Consider the following 26,941-nt stretch of genomic DNA (forward strand, 5'->3'; position numbering starts at 1 on the left):
ATCATGCAGAATGCATGTATCTACAGTGACTCATATTCCTCAACCATTTTATTTCGCTTCAGTCTATGTAGCCTCAAAACAGGAATTTTAAATTAAGCAAGTCTATATTTTCCTCACGCCTTGGGATGCTATACCTACTGTCTGACTGTGGCGCCTTTTTCATTATGACGGAGCGTTAAATAAATCACTTTGTATGTGTATGCTCATATAAAAATTATCTTTAAATATCCACTTTAACTGAAAAGACCCCTAGCGTCTAGTCACGACATGAGTGCAATGCATTCAAATGACTCACAGGTAACATCATATTGGTAGAAGGACGGTGGGGTAGGCTTGTGGTTAAAGTGTTCGCTCGTGACGCCGAAGGTCCGGCTTCGATTCTCTCTCAGGGACAATGTGTGAAGCCCATTTCTGGTGTTCCTCCCTATGATGCCATACTCAGTCAATATCGGTAGAAAGAGGTATTGCCTGTGACTACTTGAAGTTTTTTCTGCTGAAGTTTATGGTCTTAGTTCCATTCCTAGTACCGGGCAATGACCTTGACGCTGGTTATGGATTCCCAGATACAGTCTACATATCATTTTGAATGGATCGAGACTTTACCAGTCTGGGGAATCAAAGTTTGGCTTCCGGTTTAGAAGTGGTTCCAAATTATTAATGTCCGTAAGAGGCGACCATTGAATAGGATGATCGGGTTTGGTGAGTTGGTCTACTGGGTGTTATCGAACCGTTGCTCTTAACACTGATCACTGGATCATCACGTTCAGACTGATAGACGTCATATGGTTGGGATATTGCTGTGTTAAACAACAAAAACAAGATGCTAGTGGTTTTCTTGTGTTTTCAATCAGTCAGAACACTTGACGATACCATTTGTAGTGTATTGGTATTCTGTATCACGTCAGTTCCATAGAAACCAACGCCTCTTGTAACACTGGCTACCAACGTATAGGATATCAGCATTCCTAACTTGTGTACAATCACGCACAAAGGATTATACACTCTCTCCCATGGTAGCAGCGTTCCTGCAAGTGCACAGGAGGTCTGTGGAATGTTACTATTTTTATCTCGGCTGAAGAGAATAGCAATGCAGTTACCCAATATTGATAGTAACGATCCGGGAGCTGATGCAGCGATAATCCTATCCGCTGCAACACGTGTCTGAGATAGGTCGACTTATCGCAGCTGTGCTGAATATATTAATGGTAAGAAGTAAAACAGTGAGTTTCAGTTTAAAATGTTTTGTCGGTGCATATTTGTCAGGATTTAGGTCAAGGAGATGTTATTGACTTTGGATGGATTTCTTCTCAGTGTTTGACATAAACACAAGCAGCGAACTGGGTCGTATTTAGGAGGAGGGTTCGTGACATTTTATATTCATAGGGATTAAGTGAGTACAGCTCCTATATATCAATATAAGTCGTGCGTCACGACTATTTGGGTGTCTTACATGAGTCGAGATGTGGCGAAATGTTAAATGTCGTATTGAAGACTCTGCGTATGCGGGTACTAGTCCATATTACCACCAGGTATGTATACATAGAGTTACCCCAATGACATACCAGTGCAGACCGCCGATCTGACCAGTCATTGTGTTATCCCTAAACGCCGAGAACCAGGCACGGCAACAACAAGTACCACCTTATAGCTTTGATGACACCAAGGGATTTAACCATCGACGATATATGGCGATGGTCTGTAAATAATCGAACCTGGACCAGACAATCCAATGATCAACAGCATGAGCATCGACCTGTGCAATTAGGAACCGATATCAACCAAGTCAGTGAGCCTGATCACCCGATCCCTTTTGTCGCCCCTTACGACAAACCTAGATGCCTTTTGTGGCCAACATGGGCTGCTGAAGTCCTATTCTGTCAGGATCTTCACGGGTCTTGACATCATGAGCATCGACCAGTTGTGCTTCACCCGACCCTATGGGTTTGATGAAGATCAATTCTAAACCGGATCTTGACGGGTCTTCAACTCGCGAGGTCACGTAAGTTTGGAGAAAGTCTTCAAGATGACCACCTTCATCAAATGAGTAGAAAAACAGTATGAACGCCTCGATAATAATGGCATTTGATCAAAGCTCCTTTGCTGCCCTTTAGTTTCATTTACCCAGCTTTTAGCAACAATGCCTTTTAAAGCATTACCAGACCACCAGAAATGGACTTCACACCTTTAACCATGTGGGGAATCGAACCTAGGTCTTCGTCGTGACAGACTAACACTGTAGCTACACGGCTATTCCTACCGCCACACTGTGATGTGACTGAAACACCATTCGAAGTCACTCACTCATTAAGATTAAGATAGATACAGCAACATTTCCACGTTGATGATATATTCTTAAAAACGTGAAAATGAGAAAAAAATATTCTTAGACACATACATGATTAATAACTTCAATAAAAATTAGTGTCTGGTTTGACGAGTGGGTGTTCCACGGCGATTTGCGTTCTATCAATTATACAATTTCAAAGGTAGATCACGATACAATATACCGCAACACCAACCCAAGACGGCCATTATACACTCAAAGTCACCTGTCACGTTGTCCACGCTTCAGTTCACACGGCCTCGCTAATTACAGCGATGCTGACGACAACGTAAGTTGGGTACTGACAGCTTTGAAACACGATGTGTAGAAAACCGCATTGAGCCGTGGTGGAGGTATTGTCCCTTGGGCGGGCCACACTACAAAGCATGTTAGCTGTCGGGGATGAGACACAACCCCAGCGGTCAAACAGCGTTCACGCTGACATGGCGTGGTGTTAAAACGAGAGAGACGGGGTGCCGACTTGTTAAAAGAGAAATTTATGAGACACTCACGAGATTACGTTTTTATTTATTTTATTTATTTTATTTATTTATTTGTTTTTTATTTTTTGGGCGGTCTGTGAATTAGTGAGACTAGACCAGACAATCAAGTGATTAACATCATGAGCATCAATCTACACAGTTGGGATACCATTACTTTGACTACGTGAGTGAACAAGTATGTCCTTCCCGTTAGTCGTCCAGCACAGGGATGGGTTCAGACTGCGATATTGATGACCCTAAATAACGTTATCCCGATACCCTCTACTCGTCACATAGAAGGAAATACAATACTCGAAACAAAAAACCAACTACAAATATCCGTCTTATAATGAAATGAATCAGAATTCATATGATATTTCCATAACAACAACGATATTTCCCTGAAACTATTATACTAATGTACACGCCTTGGGTCTCCTTGGCAACGGACAGTGGTTTTGTCATCAAGTGAATCACACCGTCGAGAGTGAACTGCTTAATAACACAGGTTGAATATAAATGATAAAATACCTGGTTTCAGCATAACATTAGTTGCTCAAAACATATGGTACTTTTAAAATCTGAACAATAATTTTTTGCTAAACCTGTGTGAGTTTCAGCTGCCGCAAGTCATAACGGGATCACGTGATACATATTTGGGTGGAAACGCAAAACACTCGGAGTTACGTCCCCTGAATCTCTCCTGTAAGAGTATGTACATTACTAGTATATGCATCCTGTTTAACTGTTAGCATCCACCTGACGAAAGGGCAAGGAATAGCCCAGAAACGTTGTGAAAACAATAAAGAAGAAGTTGACATCCATAACATTTTGTCGTATATTAGAATACCGACTTTTAAATGCCTCTCAAGAAGCTCCTGTAAGAGCGTCCCGCTTCGGAGCACCCGTGCATACGTCGTGAATGTATGCTATGAATTAATTATTATTCATATAGTAGAAACATGGAATATCCATTTGGCGATCGCAACCAGACCATATAAAACTCGACCGCTCCCTCCAGTTCAGTGGGGAAATTATCAATGACAGCAAGAACTCAAAATTCATTAAAAAATTTATTCGTAAAACATTATTACAAATTATCGGCATTTTGACATATGACGTCAAAATGGCAGGGCTGTATCATATCGTCTGCACCATTTGCATAATTCCACTACGTCGGCTACCAGGCCACGTGTTTGTCATGAACAACACTGACTCGATGTGAAAATATAATATATTACGCAATATATATTTTGATTTTAAAAAACCAATGGAATGATTCTAGAAATGAAACTCTTATTGATTAAACCGACAACTTTACGCATGCTCATGTAAATATATTTGCTCTTTCCTCCCGAAGGAGAAGCAAAGCGCAGTATTCATACTCTGAAATATTGTAGGACATATTGTCATCTTGAAACTTTATGAAATACCGTAAAACTGTATACATTCTATCCCAGGAAATTCGGCTGTAATTGTGCAAAACCTTAAAGATGACTTTATATATCTCACTCTATATTTTCCCACAATTTTATGAGGTGGACCTTTCGAAAATAATATGTGTGTATATATGTATTAGTTATATAGGCACATATTCTCTTTCAAATCCGTACGTCGTGTAAGAAACAATCCTATCGCGTGGTTTATCTGCACAGATTAGCAACATGCTATTTTATACATTATAAATTAGTTTATAATTATCACAATTATCCACAAAAAACCTGGCATGTTATATACCATTAAAAAAGTAGGGTATCTTGGATTTACAAGACTGATTAAATGCAAATGATGACGCCTAGGAGGAAACAGATGATGAAGAGAAGTTAAGGGAAAATGTGACAATATATTCCATTCCTTTGGAAACGCTTCATCTGTATACACTATGTATATTATGTATACAATATTTCTCATTTGCATTGGCATTGGCTAGTGGTATGCTATGAAAATGGCATAGCCTCTACTTGTTTTAATGGTAGATTTCCTTCTCCATTATCATTGAATTGCATTGGGCAATATTGCCGATGCGAATATTTTAATTCGACAGCTAAGTGATATCATAGAAAAATATATCGCACTGGACAAACGAGGATTGATCGTAAAGTCGAAAGTAGCACAGCGCTCATCACATCTACCTAAACTTTGATAAACACAAGCTGGCGCTCAGTCTTGGTCTCCTTACACTTCACACATAATAACCGCACCCAATGTAAGGATTGTGGGCATAGTACTGTTACAGAATGACATCGGATGACTTTGACCAGACTTGGTCATGTAACACTGACGGAGGAAATACAATGCAATGGAAGCTGTATAAACCGGCACTGATCGGAACTGAAGAAATAGTCCCGTTTAGACAACGTGCCGCATCGTAGAGCTGATAGAAAATGTAGAAGGCACAGGCGAGATTTTACGCCGGACAACGTACCGGATTGGACAGATGCCGTTTTGGACAGCTTTGTACAGGCTTCAACAATGTTTGAATGTCACCGAGAAGCGATACACAGACAAAGGAAGCTTTAAGGATATCATGTCTCTGTATCATGAGGAAGAGACGATTCAGAATGTCTCCTTACTCCTTCAAGAAGTGGTGAATGCTAACAAGCAGAGAGTGAGTGGGTTTAGTTTTACGATGCTTTTAGCAATGTTCTAGGAATATCATGGCTTGGGTCACCTAAAAGTATCTTCAAATAGCAATCAGAAAGCTATATGAGTGAGTGAGTGAAGTTAGTTTCACGCCGCAAGCAGTAATATCCCAGCTATATGGCGGCGGTCTGTAAATAATCGAGCCTGGAGCAGACAATCCAGTGATCAACAACATGAGCATTGATCTGCGCAATTGGGAACCGATGACATCTGCCGATCAAATCAGCGAGCCTGACGACCCGATCCCGTTTGTCGCCTCTTACAAGCAGAGTCGCCTTTTATGGCAAGCGGTATGGGTTGCTGAAGTCATACTCTACCCTGGACCTTCACGGGTCAGAGAGCTAGCGAAAAACTGAATTGTAAAATGTAAGTATAACAAAACATTGTAACATCCATATAGCACAGAAGTTGAAATTGAGGACATAGCATAAACTGGTTACGAGGTAAAGATACTGATGCAAAAAAAACCGTCCATTGTAGTATCTGTGTCCGGATTAATAAAGTCTGGATAAAAGAGGGTTCGTTGTATATTCGAAATTTTCTTTTGGACTTTGGTTGTGAATGCTAAATAAAAGATTGACTATTAATTCAAAAGCAGATCACGTAATTTGTTCATGTTTAATTGAGACAAACCCGTAATGGTTAAGCGTAGTAATAAGAAAGAATTGACTGATCTTCAACTCATTTACTACTAAATGTATTTTAAACGTTGTTACAGCTGTCTGTGTACAAAATAAAGACTTTATGTTTTTGTCCCGTATACAGGAAAAGCAATCACGGTAAAATGAGCTTGTTTTGTGAGGACCTCGTGAAGCACGCAACTTAATCAATTACTAAGAGCTTTCGTCCGTACAGGATTAAAATTTTATTATAATGGGATCTACAGAAATAGAGAACGATATATTATTTCAGTCCCAGGGGACATGATCGTATTAGTTGTTTTACTGTTGTCGACTGTTCGTTATATCAGGATAACATTCGAATAACAAAGGTTGTCCTCGGTATCATCACAAAACACAATAATTTGATGAAGCGCCATAAAATCTCAACAACTCCTGTTCATGATGCTCAGACTTTTCTGCTCTTTGAGTGTGGTTGTTGAGCGAACAGAATAATGTGAAACCTCGATAAACCGAAAACCCTTAAGTCTAAATATTGCATAAGTAACAGTAGTGCTCATATAGCGACAGAATGATCCACCTAAGGGTTAGTCGTTATATTCGTATATCTACGAGTTTGAGTTAAAATATGTGCTACATTACACAAGCACCTGTTTGTATTGCCTGTGACAAATCATATGGATGGGAAGGGACCTAAATATATGACCTATATACAGTGCAATCATTTTAATCAAACATCTTCTCCACACTTCGTATTTCATGACTTTAAAGTATTGATAATACGCACACTTCCGTAAAATATAAAATATATTCTTGGACATACACACATAATTCTATGTCATAATACTGTCAAATGGCCACAAACTGTAATTGCGTGACGGGTACAAGACACACCAGTATGTATTCTGTACAGTGGAGACAGATCTCCTTAAGTACTTGCGTAGAACACGTGCTGATCATTCGTCGTTGCTCGGTTGTTTCCGATGCACTATGTCTGACTTCAGGTCGATCCAAGAGCTGTTGCGAATCACGTGTGTGATATCCGAAATTGATATAGACGAAACAGATGAATTGAAAAAAAGGCTCCTCGTGAATCACAATCACACACGTGCGCTTGATCATTCCATTAGAAGACAGGGTTGAGACGATGATTGATGTGTGTAAAAATCACAATTTCAAATTCGGTTGAGCCATTTTCATCTCAGATGATTCATCCGTCATCAGAGACACTGACAGAGACAAGTGACACTCTGACACATATAGGTGCCATCGGACTCACATATACAGGCGGGTGTCATCAGGTACTCACAACAGGCACACAAACAGGCATCAATCACATGCCATTGTTTATTTCTATTTTTTTAGTTTTTTTGTTGTGATTTTTTTAGACACAGACAATGGATAAATAAAGTAATCACAGATAAGGACCAGTTAAACCTGAAAAGGACGCCAGGTAACGTATTCCCATTTTGAGCTGTTTCCAGCGGCTCTGATAGACCACGTTTCTATACACCTTCAGTGACGTTCCCATTTCCTCTTCTGAACTTTAACTCCGTCCGCCACACTCCGAGCCATGCATATGAGGAAAATCTAAAACAGCAAAAAAGTTACAACTTGTAACTGAAGTTGTGTAGCCTGATCTCTACTCTTCGGGGTACGATCACATTCACCAGCTAGATCGTTTACGGCTGAAATCACCCTTCTATCATCAGTCAGTTCTGCCATACTATGGCAACCTACTCTGAAGAGTCATCTAACTCGCAAAGTGGGCTGTTTAATGTGAATGGAAAATCACAATCACTGCAATAAATGTTGTGTGGTATGTATCATATAGATTTTTTCATTTTTGTTTATTTTGTTTTATTTTATTTATATTTTTATTTTATTTTTCTCTAACGCTGCACTCAGCAATATTCCAGCTAAATGGTGGCGGTCTGTAAATAATCGAGTCTGGACCAGACAATCCAGTGATCTAATAATAGACATAATGAGCATCGATCTACGCAAATTAGACACGTGACGTATGTCAACAAAGTCAGCGAGCCAGACTACCCGTTCCCGCTAGTCGCCTCTCACGACAAGCATGGATTGATGAAGAGTAGTATTTGTAGTAACTCGGAATTGCACGGATTCTGTGAAATGCTGAAGACGGAAGGAGAAATCTAGTTACCTGTGGTAAAAGAACACCGAGCATGACTCCTCCAATTATGAGTGAGTGTTGGTTGATCCACGAGCCCAGGGAGTACAAACACCCGTCTGTGTAGATCTTACTTGTGTCTCCGGGTACTAATACACCATCCTGAAACAGGAAATAAACAAATGCAGTCGAGCACCATTGGCTCGATATTCATGGGAGCAAGACAAAATATCGAGTTATCCGAACTTCGAGACATCCGACCAGGGCATATCATCACATATCATTTGGAAACTCAACAATCACATGCTTGTCGCGTGATTACGCAAAACCCTCATTGGATTCTCAGTATGTGAATTCGAAAGTATATTCCGTAATCAGTAGTGTTTAGTTGTAACGGTGAGTACTTCCTGATCAATTCCGTCTTAATTAATCCTTATTAACTATACAAACCAGTGATACCGTCAGCTCAATTTGACCTAATTAGTTCATACTACCGCATCCCCTTGATTCATAGGGATACTTGCCCGTGGACAGTAGGTGGATATCGAGTTTCTTTGCAAATATCGAGTTAAAAGGGTAGTTCTGGGACCATAAAATAATATCGACATATCCGATCGAGTTAACAGAGTTTGAATTATGACAGAGTATGAAAGACTTGCAGTGACCAAGATGTTATTTTGAGACAACCGAGACATCGAGTTATCAGAGTTCCACACAAGGGTGCTCGACTGTACCATGTTAATAGTCACGATCGATTCTATTTGAAAGTGAGTAATTCTGGATAGATGTCTGCTTTAGGAATATTCAGGAGATTTAAACACTGTGTCCAATCAGCAAAGGCGGTTATTCAGTGTAAGAAGTGGTCGATTTCAAAACATCGGACATTTCATTGTCTCCACGAACGTGACCACCCGAGCCCCTTAGTGGTCTCTTACTGTTGAAGCGATGGATACTGACGACAACCTTGATTTTAAACGGGTGCGTGAGTTTAGTTTTACACCATACTCAACAATATTCCAGCAATACGTTCTGTAAATAATCGAGTCTGGACCAGATAACCCAGTGATCAACAACAGGGTCATCGATCTGAGCGAATGGGAACCGAGGACATGTGCCAACCAAGTCAGCAAGTCTGACCACGCTAGTCGCCTCTTAGGACAAGCATAGTCGCCTTTTATGGCAAACGCGGGTTTCTGAATGCCTTTTCTACCTCGGACCTTCCGTTAAGATTTTAAATGGACTTATGTAGGACGTATGTCCTATAGTGGTGTTCTGTGAGTGACCAGCAAATGTTATTTTATGGCTCAGTTATATTCAGGTTCGTTGATAACTGCCTATACAGTTTCGACACGAGTGGGTGATGCGAAGAACACCCATCCTTGTCCCTGGGACGTACTGACGCTAACAACCGTTCACTTCGGACAGCTATCATTCAATACGTAATTGCCCAAGGCACACTGTTTTAGTCTCATGCCGTCGGACTAGCGTTAGTTAGAAGCCATGACTATTTGTAACGGAGGGAATACTGAATAAACTCAGAAACAGTTGACCTCAGTCAAGGAAGATAAATCGATTCCCCGCATGGGATCAAAGTGTCGAGCTCCTTTCTGGTGTCTACCGTCGTGATACTGCCGGTATAATGCTAAAAGCGGTGAAAACTAAACTCACTCGCGGAACCTAGACCTATAAAACTAATGGTCGATATAATGAGTGAGTATGGTTTCGTGTCGCTTTTAGGAATATTCTAGCACCATCACGGGGGACACCGAAATGGGCTTTTCACCCTGTTTTCATGTGGACATTCGAACCCGGATCTTCGGCGAGATGAGCTAGCGATTGAACCACCAGGTTATACAACAACTTCGGTCGATAGAGTTACCAACCCTCTTCCATTAATTACACGTACCTCTATCTTCTGCACCCCCGCACCACACAGAAGGTTTATAATCTCTTCCTGAAATTCAAATCAAATTGGGGAGATGGTCATATAAGTCATGAGCAAAAAGTGTAAAAAATTCCATACGAAACTAGACCAAAGATGACCCGATTCTTTCACATTGCTCTCGTTACATGGCAGACAATCTACACCTGGATAATCATTATCATCTCTTAATTCTTATATTCAATGTCTGCACGTAAGACATGACAGTTAACATACAGTGGAAGCTGTCTAAACCGGCATTCATCGGGACTGAAGAAACAATCCTTTTTAGACAACGTGCCGGATTGGAGAGCTGGTGATAAATGTAAGTTCTGTCAGAAGTAAGTTCTGTAAGAAGGAAGAACTCCTCTATCACAGATAGGAGAGATAGCCTTATGCATATGATGACTCTTGTCGGATGACTCAAACTGCAAGGAAGTCTGTCTTCAACATGCATTAGTCTGTTGTGTTTGGGTGTTTGAATCTAACATGGTGCTTGTGTTTCAGCACCCTTGTATTTCGCTGTTTTTAACAATGTTTCATTTCACTCACACTCAACGAATATTGAATCAGTGCCCATTAAGCACACAGAATGTCGCATTTACCTTAGAGAATAAAGGACCTTACCAAGTTTCAGTTCATGTATGAATGTTAGGGTGTTCCCATACTATTTGCTTTTAGTATATTTTTAGCGTTACTGATAACTGCCTATACAGTTTCGACTCTAAGAAAATACAAATCAAACGAGTGGGCGATGGGAAGAACACCCATCCTTGTCTCTGGAACGTACTCTCACTAACAACAGTTCACTTGGGACTGCCATCATTCAATTTAATAATTGCCCAAGACACACTTTATTAGTCTCAAGCTGTCGGACTAGCGTTATTTCCAGGTGTACAGTGTACAATTGTTACAGGGGGTATCTCAGGTTTCCGTCTCACCGGTTTCATTATACAACAGGACGGTGGCACAGAGCACCTCTCCGCGCTGGGGTTGTTGGCGCTGCAGTTGAAGTAGGGGTTAGCGTTCCAATCCTTGTACCCTTCCTCGTCGTTACTGACGCCGCAGCAACCCAACTGAAACAGTCATCATTTGTTTCCTATGAGGTCCAATGCATACACATGCACAAAGGTTAAACGCTACCCACTATTTTTGTGATCTGCTACTTTGGATACTCAATGGTAACTATCATACCGAGATCTATGACTGTCATTGACATCATTGGTTTGATTATGTTTGGCAACTAAACGGGTGATGACGCTGTAATGACGACCCATTTGCCTTGTAATGGCCCTGCATAACATGCCAGCATTTTTCATGCCCATCACCTGCCATCTCTCAGCGGTAGTTAACATTCTCCTCACCATGACTGATTTTCTAACTCTAAAGTGAAAGGAGAATCTCACAACAGACCGGTGAAACCAAGTGTGTGAAACTTGATTTTCAAGATTCAAATGGTAGGGAAACGGAGTTGCACGTGCAGAACGTTTTCCTTGTCATATCTCGACAATCTTAGGTTCACATGCTTGCCATAAAAGGCGACTCAGCTTGTCGTAAGAGGCGACTAACGGGATCGGGTGGTCAGGCTCGCTGATTTGGTTGACACATGTCATGGGTTCCCAATTGTGCAGATCGATGCTCATGTTGTTGATCACTGGATTGTCTGGTCCAGATCTGAGTATCTTGTCAAAGGATAATACGCAAATGTGCCCATTCTGAATTTCTATTCAGTCGCCTCTTGCAACAGGCAACAATTCCGGCAAGACCCTCAGGGTCTTCAACTCACTACTGCCAGTAGGCTCCAAGAACCTGTCACACAAGCTATTGTCATACAACTAGCGATGTTGCTGAAGATCGAGTTTAGCGTCTGCCTTCGCGGTTTGTTGACGGCATCAAACATTTGCATGTCTAGAGGAAACTGACACCGGGTGTCTCACCAGTTTCTGGAAGTTGTCGATGAGGTTCTGCATGTCGGGGTCGTCTCTGTATTTGATGATGGCGTCCTTGAAGTCCTGCTCAGGGAACAATCCCATCTGGTCCCGTACATCCGGGGCGTAGTAGAAGATGAATGTGATGACGGCAAGAGCTACCTGCCCCAGCAGTAGCAGACTCAGGACGTAGTGGAACTGAATAATAATTTTAAATATGATATAAAAATAATAACAATGACCACAAAAGCAACATCAGGTGACATGTGACATGTACATGCTGATTGTTAAAGTAATGTTATTTATCAGCTCTTGTGCCTGCGCTTTTCTGTTTTATACAGACAAGAAAGATTGAGACAGCGAACTCATTCCTAAAATTTAATAATAAATTTGCTATGAATACATGCTTAAGTGTGATAGCAAAAGTGTGGCGTCTCTGAGCTGCTATAGCAACAACAATAGAATCGGGCATGAGTGAAACCTTGTCTGAATATGCAACCTTGGAAATGCATAGCTGATTTGAAGCCGAAATTGATTCACTCGTAAAATGTTCTAGAATGTAAAATCTAACGGTAGATGCTGCAGTGCTTTCTGGTAGAACGGCCTGTTTTCCAGAGCGACTTCAGCGTCTCAATGTGCTTGAATTACGATAATACTACAATTAAGACTGATATGGAAAAAATCCCCGAAATATATATTCAGGACAAAAATAGTTAAGGATATATGTAAATTTTGAAATTATGAATAATGATCTATGTATTCATTGACACACTGATGAAATATCAATCATAAATATACCAATATCCCCAACATATTTTGTCCAGTATATATACCCTTCAAGGGCGTAGCAGAACTTCATTTTTATTTACGATTGAAAAGTGGGAAATATAGTGGAGTCAGTCAATGCTGATATGATAAATAATGAATATTTTGAGAGTGCATCACCACTTGTGACGATAGGTTATAACACAGGAATCGCTCTCAACAGATTATTATTGCTGTATGACATATCTTTGCGTGTGTACTATTTTCAAATACAAACAAAACAAAGCGTCAAGAAAAAACACCAGCAACTGTGTGATTGAAGATAATTGCCAAAATTAATGGCCTACAGTGATGTATCGATCTTTTTGAAAACCGTCAAAATCATGAATGGAACTATTGCCTTATGCACACGTATCCAGTGCCTTGTGTTTAGGGGTGGTGGTAAAGAAAAATGGTGTGTGTGTTTAAGATGTCTATCTTTAAAAAGAACGTTAGTTAAAACTTATACTATCTGTCCAATTGAAAGTTCAGGTTTTTTAAAAGAGTGATAATTTGTGCACATTCTTTTCAACACGTAATAATAAAAACAATCATTCCAGCCAGGAGCGAAGCAAGTCATTTTTTACGTGTAAGCCCGATAGGTTACAAAGCTTACTAATGTACTATATATATTTATATCTTACCGCACTCATGAATGACGCTTTTTGATTGGCGAAGCGCTATTCTATTATTTTCAATGTACCCCTCTTACAAGCGATGCATTATTTTCACCGCTGGGAATTCCGAACTCTTCTGGTGATTCATGGTAGTACTTCTTTACTCGAATAACATTGAATCACGCATGAAGCGCGGAAATTACCGATATTTTGCGATTGGAAATCGATGGCAAGGGAGATAACTCTAAATTTGTTTATCTTGTGTCGTCTGCAAAAGGGCGATTCGCCTCGCCTTCAACAGAAGTGCTTAAGGCAGTTTAAAATTAAAATTCAGGTGTTCGGTAAGGTAAATACGTTGTTCACTGGTCCTTCGGGGCCCATGGACCCCGAGGGACCAGTGGACAACTTATAATATAGTACTGAGGGTTTACCCAAACATTGTAACAACTATCAAAGTATCATAGGTATGACCGAGGTTGTGGGTTTTTTTTCATAATGTTAGGTACGCCCCTGCCAGATGAACAACTTACAATTTTAAGGAACACTGTGTTTTCTCGGAGCGAGCCCATGCAGCCGAAGAAAGCAATGAAGGTCATCGTAGACCCAACTAGACACAAGACGCAGGAAGGGTCGAGGAAGAAGTCGATGGCGTCCGTCACCAGTTTGTGTTTGGTGGCCAGGATGTAGGCTCCAACGGCTCCCATTCCTATCCCGACAAGCTGCAATATAAGTGAGTGAGTATTATTTTATGTCGCCAATTAGCAAAACTCTACGAACATTGGAAGCTGCAACATTGAGTAAGAGAGCATGCCTCAACATTTTGTGGCCGCAGCATTTTGATTTATAGTGAGTGAGTGAGTGAGTGAGTGAGTTTAGTTTTACACCGCACTCAGCAATCATTTTGATTTATAAGACATATGGTGCAGTTAGGTTCAATGCAGCTTTATTCAATGTTGATTATTCCAGCAATAGGACAAGGGTATAAGAAATGCACTTCGCGCGTTGTACACCTGTTGGGATTCGAACCAGGACCTTCGGCGTGACAGTATAGAGCTTCATCTAACAGAACTACCCAAGAATCTGCAAATATCTTACGGTAGTGATATCACATCCCACAAATCTAACTGTGTCGGCGTAAAGTCAACACGGATTCTTTCACATGGTTTTGTTTCAGTTTCAGCGTTTCCAATTATAAAATACAATTCGCAAATTGGATAACTGTTGTATAGTTGCCTCGGACATCTCTGAAATAAACAGCCTTTGGGACACGCATTTAGAACATATTAGGTAAGTAAGGGGTCTGTGGTTGTAAATTCATTTCTCATCCGAATCTTCAATGAACCAACATATAATTACACAAACTTACACTGTCCTACATATCTTTGTACAAGCTGTTGCAGGAATGAGTGACGGTTAAATATGTATAATCAAAAGTAACGACAGTTCTCTGTATTTTCAATTACATTTAAAACAAACAAGCTATCTGTTGTCCCCATGTCACTGGGGACGCCACAGTGTTGGAACGGGTCTTTAAATCGGTGACTGGGTTCTTATCCTCATGACAGTATGGAACGAAGACGAGATCTTTAATCGCTTGTGTGTCCGTTAAATAGACAAAGAACTGTTTTTGTTTAACGCTGTTTGGTTTATAAATACTCGAGTCTGAACCAGACAATCCAGTGATTGGCACTTTGAGCGTTGAACCTTGCAAGTGGGAAACGATGCCATTCCTGAACCAAGTCAATGAGTCTGACAATATAAACAGTTAGTTGTTGTGCGAAAAGCAAAGTGTGCTGAGTGATAATGATATTAATAGATATGTACTTAACTCAAGAGGAGGTCATATATTATGTTGGGAACGTTTTTATGTAATTCACTACAAAACCACTATCCCGAATATATTCTAGATACCTATTATTGTTGTTCGGTTTATGTACAATGAAAGAACCCGTCTGCATTCCATTGTCAGTTATACCTCCAGTAAACCGATCATCCGACTGGCCGCCATATTGCAGGAATTTTGGAGACCAACACTCACCATCCCGTCATGTTATTTCCTAATGTACACAGCCGGAAGTTGGAGACACGCGTCAGCTCGAGTAGATATCTTGACGTTACATATGTAAAACGGAAGTAGCATGTGCATAATCATTGTAGTGGTCGGTTAGTGGGTGTTTAAGTGAGTTAGGGTCAGCTCTGTACTAAAGATGGGGTTGTCAGACATGCTCTGTTTAGTTGTCTGGCATAATAACGATATACCCTGTGTCATACGCTACATTAGTGAGTGAATTTAGCTTTTCTCCGCTTCTGGCAATATTGCAGCAATACCACGACGAGGGACACCAGAAATGAACGTCATACATTGTACAATCGAACCTGGGTCGACGATCAAACTCTTTAACCCGTAGACTACCTACCGTACATTACTTCTTCCTGTGTCATACCATCTAGGAAGATAATCTTTGTCACACCCTAAAGTAAATACCTGTGTCATACCCTAAATAAGAAGCACCCTCGTGATACCCCACTGTCCCACACCACATACAAACACCCTTTGTCTTACCCCAAAGGGGACGGTGGGGTACCCTAGTGGCTAACGCGTTCGCTCGTCAGAGTGAAGACCTTGGATTAATTCCATACATGGGTAAAAAGTGTGAATCCCATTTCTAGTGTCCCCAGGTGTGTTAATGCAGGTATATTGCTATATGCGGCGTAAAACCATGCTTAGTCACTTACCCAATGGAGGCATACCCTACATGAGACCTATAGTAACATATAAGCAGGTCAAGAGACAATAATGCATCATAACCTATAGTAACGTACATATGCTGCCTTTTAAAGAGGCAATATCGTGACCGTTGACGAGACACCCGTAAGTCAAACACTGATGACGAGAACTGTACTCCAAAAAGCGTGACAGTATCTATTTCGGAACCCGTTAGTAACAAACTAAAACTGGGATACATCGTGATCTATATGTCAGACATATGTCACGAGATACTCTCTGACGTATACAGGTCGCCCTTTCACCTAGCAAGGATATTGTATGCTGTTATCAGCAACTTGCAAACTTCCTGGTCTGAGGTAATCTCTTGGCGCACTCTCAGTGCGTTGGCCAACATTCTGAGGGACAGTGACTTTAGCTTACGATTTTTAAAATAGTTAAAACAGATCCTTCAAGTTAGCGGAAAGTGAACGTATAACTTAGATTACGCCCGGTTATTTCACTGTGTACCTTGGTGATTCAACCAGGGTCTATGTACTGTCAGTAAGTATACGATCAAACATAATCGTCATTCTATAATAAACATCAACATCAACTTCCACGTTCTTCCTCAGCGCATACAAGAATACAGCGTACACGATTCATCTCAGTACGGAATCTTAGAAGGGATATTGCCGTGTTCTCGCCGAAAAAGATGGCAAAAACGAGCGACAATGAGAGTAAGCATAAGCGAAATTTTGGCTATATGTCGCATTATCGATATGTCGCATTATCGATATGTCGCATTGTTAAAGGATACTGTAAGGGATATTCTCGCGACCTCGCGATATCGACCTTTGGAAAGCTAAAAATACCAAAAGTACGGTACGAGAATTCGAGATCGCGAGAATGTCTCTTACAGTATTCCATACATTGTCGAGATTTGAATAAAAAAATCACCTACAAGGTGACAATGCTATAGCGACAATGCCCATAATGGGATTCCATATCTAAGCCTCACACGCCACCATTGCCGAATCAACACTATCTGGTTTAAAGGGTGTCCCCTGTATGGAATGGTTAACGCGTATTGCTTCTGCCACAATGTCGAGACCACTTCCACATCAAAACCCGCCTTTACGTAATATGTCACTCTGTGTTCGTTTTCCAGTACTTGACGTGAGTAATAAATCAAAATCCTAACTCTGTCGCCGTTAACAGCTTGTTCGTCCTGACATCGAACAAATAACCAACTGTAGACTCCTTTAAGCACTTGACCGACGCACAAACACAGCTATTAACTGTAAACCTGGTCCCTACTTAACAGCGAAGACCCGTGTTAGAATGCCTTCAGTAATCCATACTTGACGTAACTGGCGACTAACGGAATAGGATGGTCAGGCTTACTGACTTGGTTGACACGTGTCATCGTATTCCACTTGCGCTGATCAATGCTCATGCTGTTGATCATTGGATTGTCTGGTATATATATACAGAACATAAGCAGAGTCCATGTATCAGCCACCATGTATCTAGAATATTGCGCATTATTGAACAAACACAGACTCCTTGACGTACACACAACCCCAACATAACAATACCAGATTTCTTATACCGCCAGCACCTGTCACTCTATTTCAGCCAAGCGGAGCTTTTACACAGTTATCTTTTCCATATATCTTATACCTATTATGAATCATTATACTTGTCTTTCATCGTTTCTCGTAAATCGCGATTGGCTGTGAACTTTTGTTTGAACCTTTGCATTGTTTATGATGTTCTACGGATTTGTTTTTATGTACACAAATGAGACGTAAATAAACATTTGAGAGTAAGAGTCCAGAACAGACCCAGCCTATGATATCGACAAGCTCCAAACTAACTCACAGGCCCAACCTATGATATCGACAAGCTCCAAACTAACTCACAGGCCCAACCTATGATATCGACAAGCTCCAAACTAACTCACAGGCCCAACCTATGATATCGACAAGCTCCAAACTAACCCACAGGCCCAACCTATGATATCGACAAGCTACAAACTAACCCACAGTCCCAACCTCTCCATACAGCCACTGATCACCGCATCGAGCAGAAACAGAAGGTCTCCTACCTATTACATCGTGCTTCTCACCTTACAGACTTTAATTACCAACTATGAAGAGTAATAATGCACTAATGCCTCACTGCTACCAGCGAATTCGCTCCAAAAATGTGTCATAGAATTAGGAAACCGGACCTTAGTAAATACTAATTTCCATAAACTACATCGCATGATTTGTTGAAATAATTATATTACACGAGAACCCCATTATAATGGGCGTAGTCGACCCGGGATGTTAGTTATGGCCAGTGTTAATCGATAAATGTGGGATCAATGTCCAACCGTTTCACTTCCCGTCATGAATATTCAGTGTTATAGAAACTAACAGCAACACAAGGAAGTTTCCAATATTGTTAATACTCACTCACAAAGCACCTGGCATATGTTTGCAATTCAAATTGTGAGTTAGGTATTTTGTCAGTCTGTCCGTTATTGTAAGTATGCCACGTTATGCTGACTGAAGCAGGAAGAAAACTGGAAGTACTGCAAGCTACGGTTACAACGAAAGACACTGCAAAGTTTGGTTCGGTATAACCGCAGTTCGTTATACGTATTTCGACAAAAATATATACAAGCGTAATAAGAGCTCACGTCCCCCAAAACAGTTTATTATATCTGTTCGTATGTAACATATATGGTTTACTGACCGTGTTAATTGTTCTTTGCTGTTTAATGAGTTTATCAGCAGCGTCTCAGCTATGAATGTGACATAACCAGTTAGCCTTGACCAAACCAGTGACTGACATCATGAACATGAACATCATGTTGTTACGCATGTAGGGATTGCGCCGAAAATCACTTGTGACTGTTTTTTCTGTTTGTTTTTTTTTTCTGTTTGTGTTTTAAAGAAATATGGCCTAAGCAGAATTTGTACATTGCCATCTGGTTCCTGAATGAGAACACATGCAGAATAAAATAGGAAAAACTGTAGAACTAAATGTGCAGAAACCAATAAAAAACACATCCTCACGGAAGCTTTTAACTTATCTTTCTGTATCATTGAAGTTTGATACTGAGAACAGTTCTTGAGATAGATGACAGTAGCGGTGCGATTACAGTGAGGAGGAGTTCAGAATGTCAGGAACTGGCCCGGATATCGTCGCGACAGGTCAGCGCTATCTACTGTGCTACACGTGAACATCCGTGGGAAACATAGCACGCGCTGACGTTTGCAACGAAACGGGGTGATCAGCATAAGCCGGTATATGATCGGTCAGTCAAGGTCAATGTATTAATCAACATGTCCATACGTAACAGCGGGCAAGCGGTCATCTGCTGAGGTCACCTAGTGGTCATCATTTCGTACGAATCGAAGTAATACATCAGAGGTGACAAGCTTACTGATCAGTGATATGATGTCACCTAAAGTTGTAATTAATGAGATAGGCTTTGTGACAGATTGTCACGATACTTACAGGTCGACTGTTAATGGTGTCATCTACAGGAGATCAAAGGCATGGGGATGTATGGTGCCATTAAATCAACCCTACTTCCATCTATATGACCCTTTGCTAATCGTAACGCTTTCTTAACGAATTTTCTATGTTTACAGAGTAATGTACTATTGCACTGCAAATTGGCTGTCCCGAGAAGCCATTCCCACATCGTGCACGTGACCGTGATTCATATTCGTAGTCACGTAACAATTCTTTTCTTATCCGTACTTCAATCCAAACATTACAAACGGTAAAGACTTTGTTATATCATTCCTTTGTGATAAGGTAGTGTCATAAAGAAATGGATTAACGTTGTATAAAGGAACCGTGCCCCAACATACATACGTGTTTCTTAGTCATGTTCCCAGAAATCCAACGCCAGTTTCCATGGTAACAGAAGATTTCAAGTATTTTCTGTAAAATTGCTCAAGAACGACGCGGTTACCCTATACGACGTCTCACTGATATGTGGATATTGACATGTTATCTACTTTCAGTCACCTGCGCATTGCAGATGTGTACTGAGTGAGTGAGTGAGTTTAGTTTTAAGCCGCACTCAGCAATATTCCAATCATAAGGAGGTAGTCTTTAAATCAAGTCTGGAACAGACAAGCCAGTGATGGACAGAATGAGCATCGATCTGCGCAATAGGGAACCTATGACATGTCTCAACGAGTCTGACCACCAGATCCCGTTAGTCGCCCGTTTCGACAAGCATGGGTTACTGAAAGCCAATATTCTAATCCGGACCTTCATGAGTTGCAGGTATGTGATCGGGTTAACCTGGCTTTAACATGGCTTGTCATGAAAAGCTATCGGGAACAATGCTGATGCAGCTAAACGCACATGGGCTGTACGGCAACTTATAGTATGCCCGACGTCAATTGTCGATGCAGTCGCATATTGATAAGCAGGAGGTTGAAGTTTCCAGGTACGGCCAAACAGACGGTTGAATCAGGTAGCACTTGTCCAACGAAAGACTGACATCAAAGTAGCTTGTTACTGCTAAACAAACGATCGTATTTGTCATTCATTTTAAGTAGGAGGGGGAAGATATCAACTAGTGGTGGACCAAGAATGTTGAAACATTTAGATTCATATTGTACAGATTAAGAGAAGGACTGAGCATCGACCTATTGGAAAAAGGGGGTCTCGGACAGTTGCTCCCTTATACAATTGCCACTCAGTACAAATGGCATCCAATACATGAAAATATAATTCATTTTCTTCGCCAAGCTGATCAAAGTCAAAATATGAATATATCAAGAAGACACTGACTTTTTATAATCTAAATTTGGGACAACCCCCATTCACTTTCTCAAATGAAATCTTGATGGCAATTGTCCTCGCCATTATAGTAGAAATTACTGGGGTATGGGAGGATATGTGTGTAGGTAGTGGGTGAGGGTGGTAAGGAGGGGACAGTGGCTTTATGCCAGTGTTGACAACCTGCCGGATTGGACAGATGACGGTTTTGGCAACTTCCAAGTACTGTATTGCCAAACAGCAGAAACAGCCACTGTGGAAACCAGGTGAAAACTTGAGTTATGTCAAGCATATAGATGAAACACTGATAGATTTTACAGAGACGATGGAATGTGTCAGTTGTGATGGGGCGCAATACGTTAGCTATTGACAAACATTCGAAGGCATGACTTCTATGAGTGGCACCGAAATTTGGAAGTACAATAAAGATACACTTCGTGTATAACAACTAGCTTTCCATTCCTGCTTCACAACGGTACAAGAATCTGTATCAAAACGTCGCACTCACGAAATAAAGAAGTTGTTATCCATGAGGTTTGTCCTTATAAGAAGGCATGAACTGAGAAATCAGGTTTCATCGCACAGTTGTTGGCGCGGCATTACATAGGCACAGTTCACCAGACCCCAAGGGATATCCCCTCGTATGAACACACAGCTGACACATGTCAATCACAGATCACCTATGAAACATGGTGGGTAAACAATAGCCTTGGTATCTCGGCCATGGTGTCACTGATACCTTGTAGATGTGGAGGAAATTGTGACTTGGGCAATTGAGATAGAAACTGATCCCCTTGTCGGTGTTTCTTACTCATCAATAGCTGGCTCACTCTTACTAATGACGTCAATATTGAGCTGTTTGTTTACCAACATCCACGATACAAATACACACACGAGTGACAATGATTGTCTTATGGCAATACGATCGGATTACAAATTTGCTTAACAGTTTCTTAATGAGGCAGTAGCCTATCCTACAATTACATAGTATATATATACAGACCACTGTATATATGTAGACCACTTTACGCTTGGAAGGTGGAGTAACCAAGCGGTTAAAGCGTTCGCTCGTCACACCGATGACACGCATTCGATTCCCTACATGGGTACAGTTTGAGAAGCCCATTTCTGGTGTCCCCCGCCGTGTTATTGCTGGAATATTGACAAACGCGGCGTAAAACTAAACTCTCTCAGTCAATGAAGAATTTACATTCCGAAACGAGTGCGCTTTTCGTAAGATCGGGATCATGACACAGTTTTCCAGTTTTATAGGTCGATGCTCATGATATCAATCACAGAATTGTCTGGGTCAGATGCGGTCTCTAATAGAACGGTCTCATACAGTAGCATTACAATACAATATTTTTAGAGCTATGTCAAGCAACATGCAAACAAAGTGGGACTCAATGTCAGAAAAGAATCACCCTGTTTAACATGAACAAACAGCATGTAACCCAATATTTCACAGTTCAGGGATAAACTAAAAACTCATTGTGCCATTTACACCCGCAATAAAATGACGTTTTCTATCGAATGTTATTAGTTAAATCTTCATTCTTACGAATGTTTTGACTATTAACATTATCAAATCAGTAGACGATAATTGTCCTATTTTGGTCTGGACAAACCCCCTTCCGATACTGACACGACCCGATGAAGTATATATGACATATTTGTCATCAAACTGGCGTTTTAACTGTCAAAAAGTCGCCCATTTTATTGGTCATTAAGTCTCAAGTTCACACGGGCACGTCGACAACCCCAGGGTATTACACAGAACTGAATGAGCGCCACCTGTCGGTTCACTGAAAACTGGTGATGCGTAGTGCCATAACTGTTCGAAATGTTATCATCATTAAAAAATATGTGAAATACGTTTTATGAGGAGACAAATCATTGCTGCAGGACACAAACACTTTATAAGATGCAGATTCCCTAGCCACATTCTCTGTATCGTTTGTGGGGATTTGTTTGCAAACGTGTTATATGTGTGTTATAAATCAAATCTGGGAAAATAGCTATAACAAAAACTGAAATGAAATAATGTGATTTATCATTACATATCAATGTACAAAAAACGGTTATTACGGCGAGATTTGAGTTGACATTATTAAACGGATATTTAATGACAGATAGGTTTGCCTGCTACATAAACGTGACGAATCCATCAGGATCCAGAGGTCCAGATTACCAAGTAATGTAATAATTACAGTGAGTGAGTGAGTTGTGTTTTACGTCGCTTTTTCCAAATACCACGGCTCGAGATACTAGAAATGGGCTTCACATATTGTACCCATGTGGAGAATCACGTGAAGAATCGTAAACAGGTCCTTTGCGTGACAAGCTAACTGTTTAATCACTTGGTTACCCCACGGCCACAAAGTAACAGAACACATTCGATGCGAGGTGAGGCGAGACGCCTGTGCGGTGCTGTGCTCTGCGCGATGACATGAGATTGGTTGCCGAAAAGACTCACATCACTAGATGTTCCTCCTTGCAAATGAAGCTGCTTTAAACTACAATTTACTCACAATCCTTGAAAATTAGCAGGCTCCAAATGGCTCTTTGTCACGAATATTTCAGTGCGGCGAATGACAACATTCATTCCATAACTCAGAAAGGTTGACCCTACACCCGTTCAGGTTTACCGTGTCGTTTATCTACAACGCAGGTGCAAAAACAGATTGGCCTTTAAATGTCTTATATACACTGATCGAATGTCATGCTGACGCGAACGATCGTCTATCTGTGCCCTCCCCAGTATGTCAACGTGCACTAGGCCTGGACCGGGGACTGTTTACCTGGCGTGTGCCTCTCAAAGACTCCCGTAAGCTGATGGCGTTAATACCGAGTCACCCCGCCTAGAAGTTAGATAGCTCGCCGCCTCTTCTAAACGACGACGCGCATCGTCACTTAAACACAAGTCTAGTGTATTTACAGAGGAAGCAGCATGTATTGTATCCATTTACGTAATGTATAACGCAGCGCCGACTGTGAGGGTACAGGTGAAAATACTTCACAATCACAAATAACAGGAACAGATCCGTGAGGAGACGAGGGGGCGACGTTATGTAAAATAGGTAAAGCACTTAAATTTACATAGAGCGAGTGAACGGATCTTGTTTGACGCCAATTTGAACATTATTATCGTAATATTTTATAGTGTGTTAGCTTAGTTGGTACAACACTAAAAGGACACCATACCGGGAAAGGATCCACTAGTTTCTCTTGTTTACGCGACTGTAACATCTGAATAGAGCAGATAGCAACGCGGTTTGGCGGCAGGTGTGGTCCCCATGCAACTGTGCATCAAATTCGATAATAATTCTATAGGTAGGAGAATATGTTGAGTGGGGCAACAACATTGTCAGGCGTGCATCTAAATCATAATCATAATACAGTCGTGCCCCGTATACAAAAGTTCTCAAAACGTAACTGGGAAGTCAGAACTCAGAAAATAGGACTCAGAACGGTCGTTTAAAGAATCTAACCAGTTACGGTCAAGGGTCCCGTTCCTCAAGGCGGCCGTAGCGCAACGGTGAGTGAGTGAGCGCCATACTTTAAAGGTCACATGCAACCCAAAAATCAAACATAATTAAAACACATTTATCACATATTCATGACATATAATATACACTGCTGCTTTTAAAAAAACAAATAAACACAATTATAAGCGTACAATCGCGATTCAAAAGTGCAATATTTTGTACTTGGGCTTACTTCCCTCGAAACGAAGCCCTCGGGAGACCGAACCCAGTCATAGCGGGTGGATATGCACTCAAGTGAAACGACGGCTTCCGATTGGCTGTTTCATTTGCTGATATGCTAGGTTTCATTGTGTGTACAGAAAGATGATCTGTGTGATGGGCATTTTAGAAGTATAGCCAGTCACCAGAAAGTAAAATTCTTTATGGATAACAACTTCTTTTAGTGTACTTGATCCGTCGTTTCAGTATGGATTCATATACTGTTGTCAACCAAAATCATATACACTAAAAGAAGTCGTTATCCATGAAGAATGTATATAGAGATGTTGGTTTTGGAAAATACATATTCTCTGAATTTGTCAAAAAATCATGTCAGTAGAGATAGTAAACTACTGCGCGGCTGGAATCTGTCATTCGTCCAAGTACAAAGCAGGACTTGAAACTGACAAGAGTTTGCACCAGTTTCCGTCAGATCCAGTCATCCGAAAAAAATGGATGTAGTTTGTTTACAACCCACAGACATAAAAAACATGTCATGTGTATCACACGTGCCTAATTACATAATGTGGCAGAGACGGGACTCGGGTGCACGAGTCATAAATCAGCTTATTTTCTTTATGTCGTATAGTCTGATAGGTGTTAAGTTCAAATCGCACGTGGTCAATGATTGAAGCTGTGTACTGCATGTTGTCTTTAGCAGACAGTCAGGCAGACATATAGGTGTGAATAAACCAGACACTGAGCTTTCTCTGTGACAGAGACTGCTCACCACAATCAACATGGTTTTTTTTACGTAACAAGTAGATTATTTACTTGTTTGTGTACACAACCAAGATTAGACTACTGCTCACGACCTCAGTATGCATACTGTTTCAAGCTCCGCGAATCTATTCACTGCGCATGCGTTATGGACGCAGCGCAGCACAGCTGTTGAAACCAGTTTTCCCCCCAGCGCTGGGGGGAATTTATTGAAACGTTTGAACTCCGATTTCGCGGGCTTTTTTTTCATCGCGTTTTTTTCAACTTTATAGATTGAATTGGCATTTTTTATGATTTGTTTCGGTAAGTGCATACCAAAAGGTACCAGAATCTGCAAAGTTGTGTTTTACGTTGCATGTGACCTTTAACATAGACTTACGTCTGTCGTAACTCCCATACTTTAACATAGACTTACGACTGTCGTAACTCCCATACTTTAACATAGACTTACGACTGTCGTAACTCCCATACTTTAACATAGACTTACGACTGTCGTAACTCCCATACTTTAACATAGACTTACGACTGTCGTAACTCCCATACTTTAACATAGACTTACGACTGTCGTAACTCCCATACTTTAACATAGACTTGCGATGCCGTAGGGCTACGAACGCTTTGAGGAACGGGACCCGGATCACAATTGTGATAACCATTTCTAATGCGTCTCCATTTAAAACTTATCTGTTTTTTTTTTGTTTTACAGACATCGGCAAACATGTGCGTAGACTTCCTTCTTGATAGACGCGAACCACGTTAATGAAACCGAAGAAAACAGGTTTAGTTTTGACAAACAAAAATCGTGCTTGTTTCATTGGATTTAACCATTCAACCACAGACATTAGAGACATGCAACCTATGTAAAATAATAATTTGTTGCAAATACCTGCTGGGCGGTAGGAAGCCTAGTGGTTAAAGAGTTTGCTCGTCACGTCGAAGACCCGAGTTCGATTCCCCACATGGATACAACGCGAGAAGTATATTTCTGGTACCCCTCGCCGTGATATTTCTGGTATATTACTAAAAGCGATGTGAAGCCAAACTCAATCACTCACTCTAACTGACTGTGGATATTCTTAAACACGCATTTGTTTGGAATATTTATGACGATAACTGAGGGGAATGCAATTCCTTTAACAGCTTACGATGTAATCTGTCTCACAGTTCTTGACCCGTAATATTTTCCCTTACTACCTAACCCTTTCTGCGATGCAAAAGCCCCAAAAGAAGCAAGTGTTGATTTCCTGAGGTTCTGGGTTCGGGGTAGAATAGGCCTTCAGCAACCCATGCTTACCACAAAAGGCGACTACGCATGTCGTAAGAGGCGACTAACGGGTTCGTGTGGTTAGGCTTCTAACTTGGTTGACACGCGTCGTCGGTTCCCAATTGCGCAGATCGATGCTTCTGTTGCTGATCACTAGGTTGTTTACAGACCCCTGAAATATTGCTGAGTGAGGCGTAAAATTAAATTCACTCACTCACTCCACAGG

The 26,941-nt window shown here is 40.9% G+C and overlaps 1 protein-coding gene across 1 annotated transcript in view; it reads right to left on the bottom strand.

The window, feature by feature from the left end:
- Positions 1-3,859: 3,859 nt before the first annotated feature.
- LOC137265883 (tetraspanin-33-like) overlaps positions 3,860-26,941 on the bottom strand; it is a 29,082-nt gene continuing 6,000 nt past the window's right edge. The window contains exons 2-7 of the mRNA XM_067801343.1: positions 14,006-14,194; positions 12,064-12,252; positions 11,068-11,202; positions 10,112-10,159; positions 8,239-8,367; positions 3,860-7,658 (exon numbers count right to left, since the gene is read on the bottom strand). Coding sequence (XP_067657444.1) covers positions 7,584-7,658; positions 8,239-8,367; positions 10,112-10,159; positions 11,068-11,202; positions 12,064-12,252; positions 14,006-14,194 — 765 coding nt within the window. The 3' untranslated portion in view covers positions 3,860-7,583. The remainder of the gene's footprint in view (positions 7,659-8,238; positions 8,368-10,111; positions 10,160-11,067; positions 11,203-12,063; positions 12,253-14,005; positions 14,195-26,941) is intronic.

The sequence above is a fragment of the Haliotis asinina genome, chromosome 15, assembly GCF_037392515.1.
Source record: "Haliotis asinina isolate JCU_RB_2024 chromosome 15, JCU_Hal_asi_v2, whole genome shotgun sequence".
In the NCBI taxonomy this organism is placed as follows: Eukaryota; Metazoa; Mollusca; class Gastropoda; order Lepetellida; family Haliotidae; genus Haliotis; species Haliotis asinina.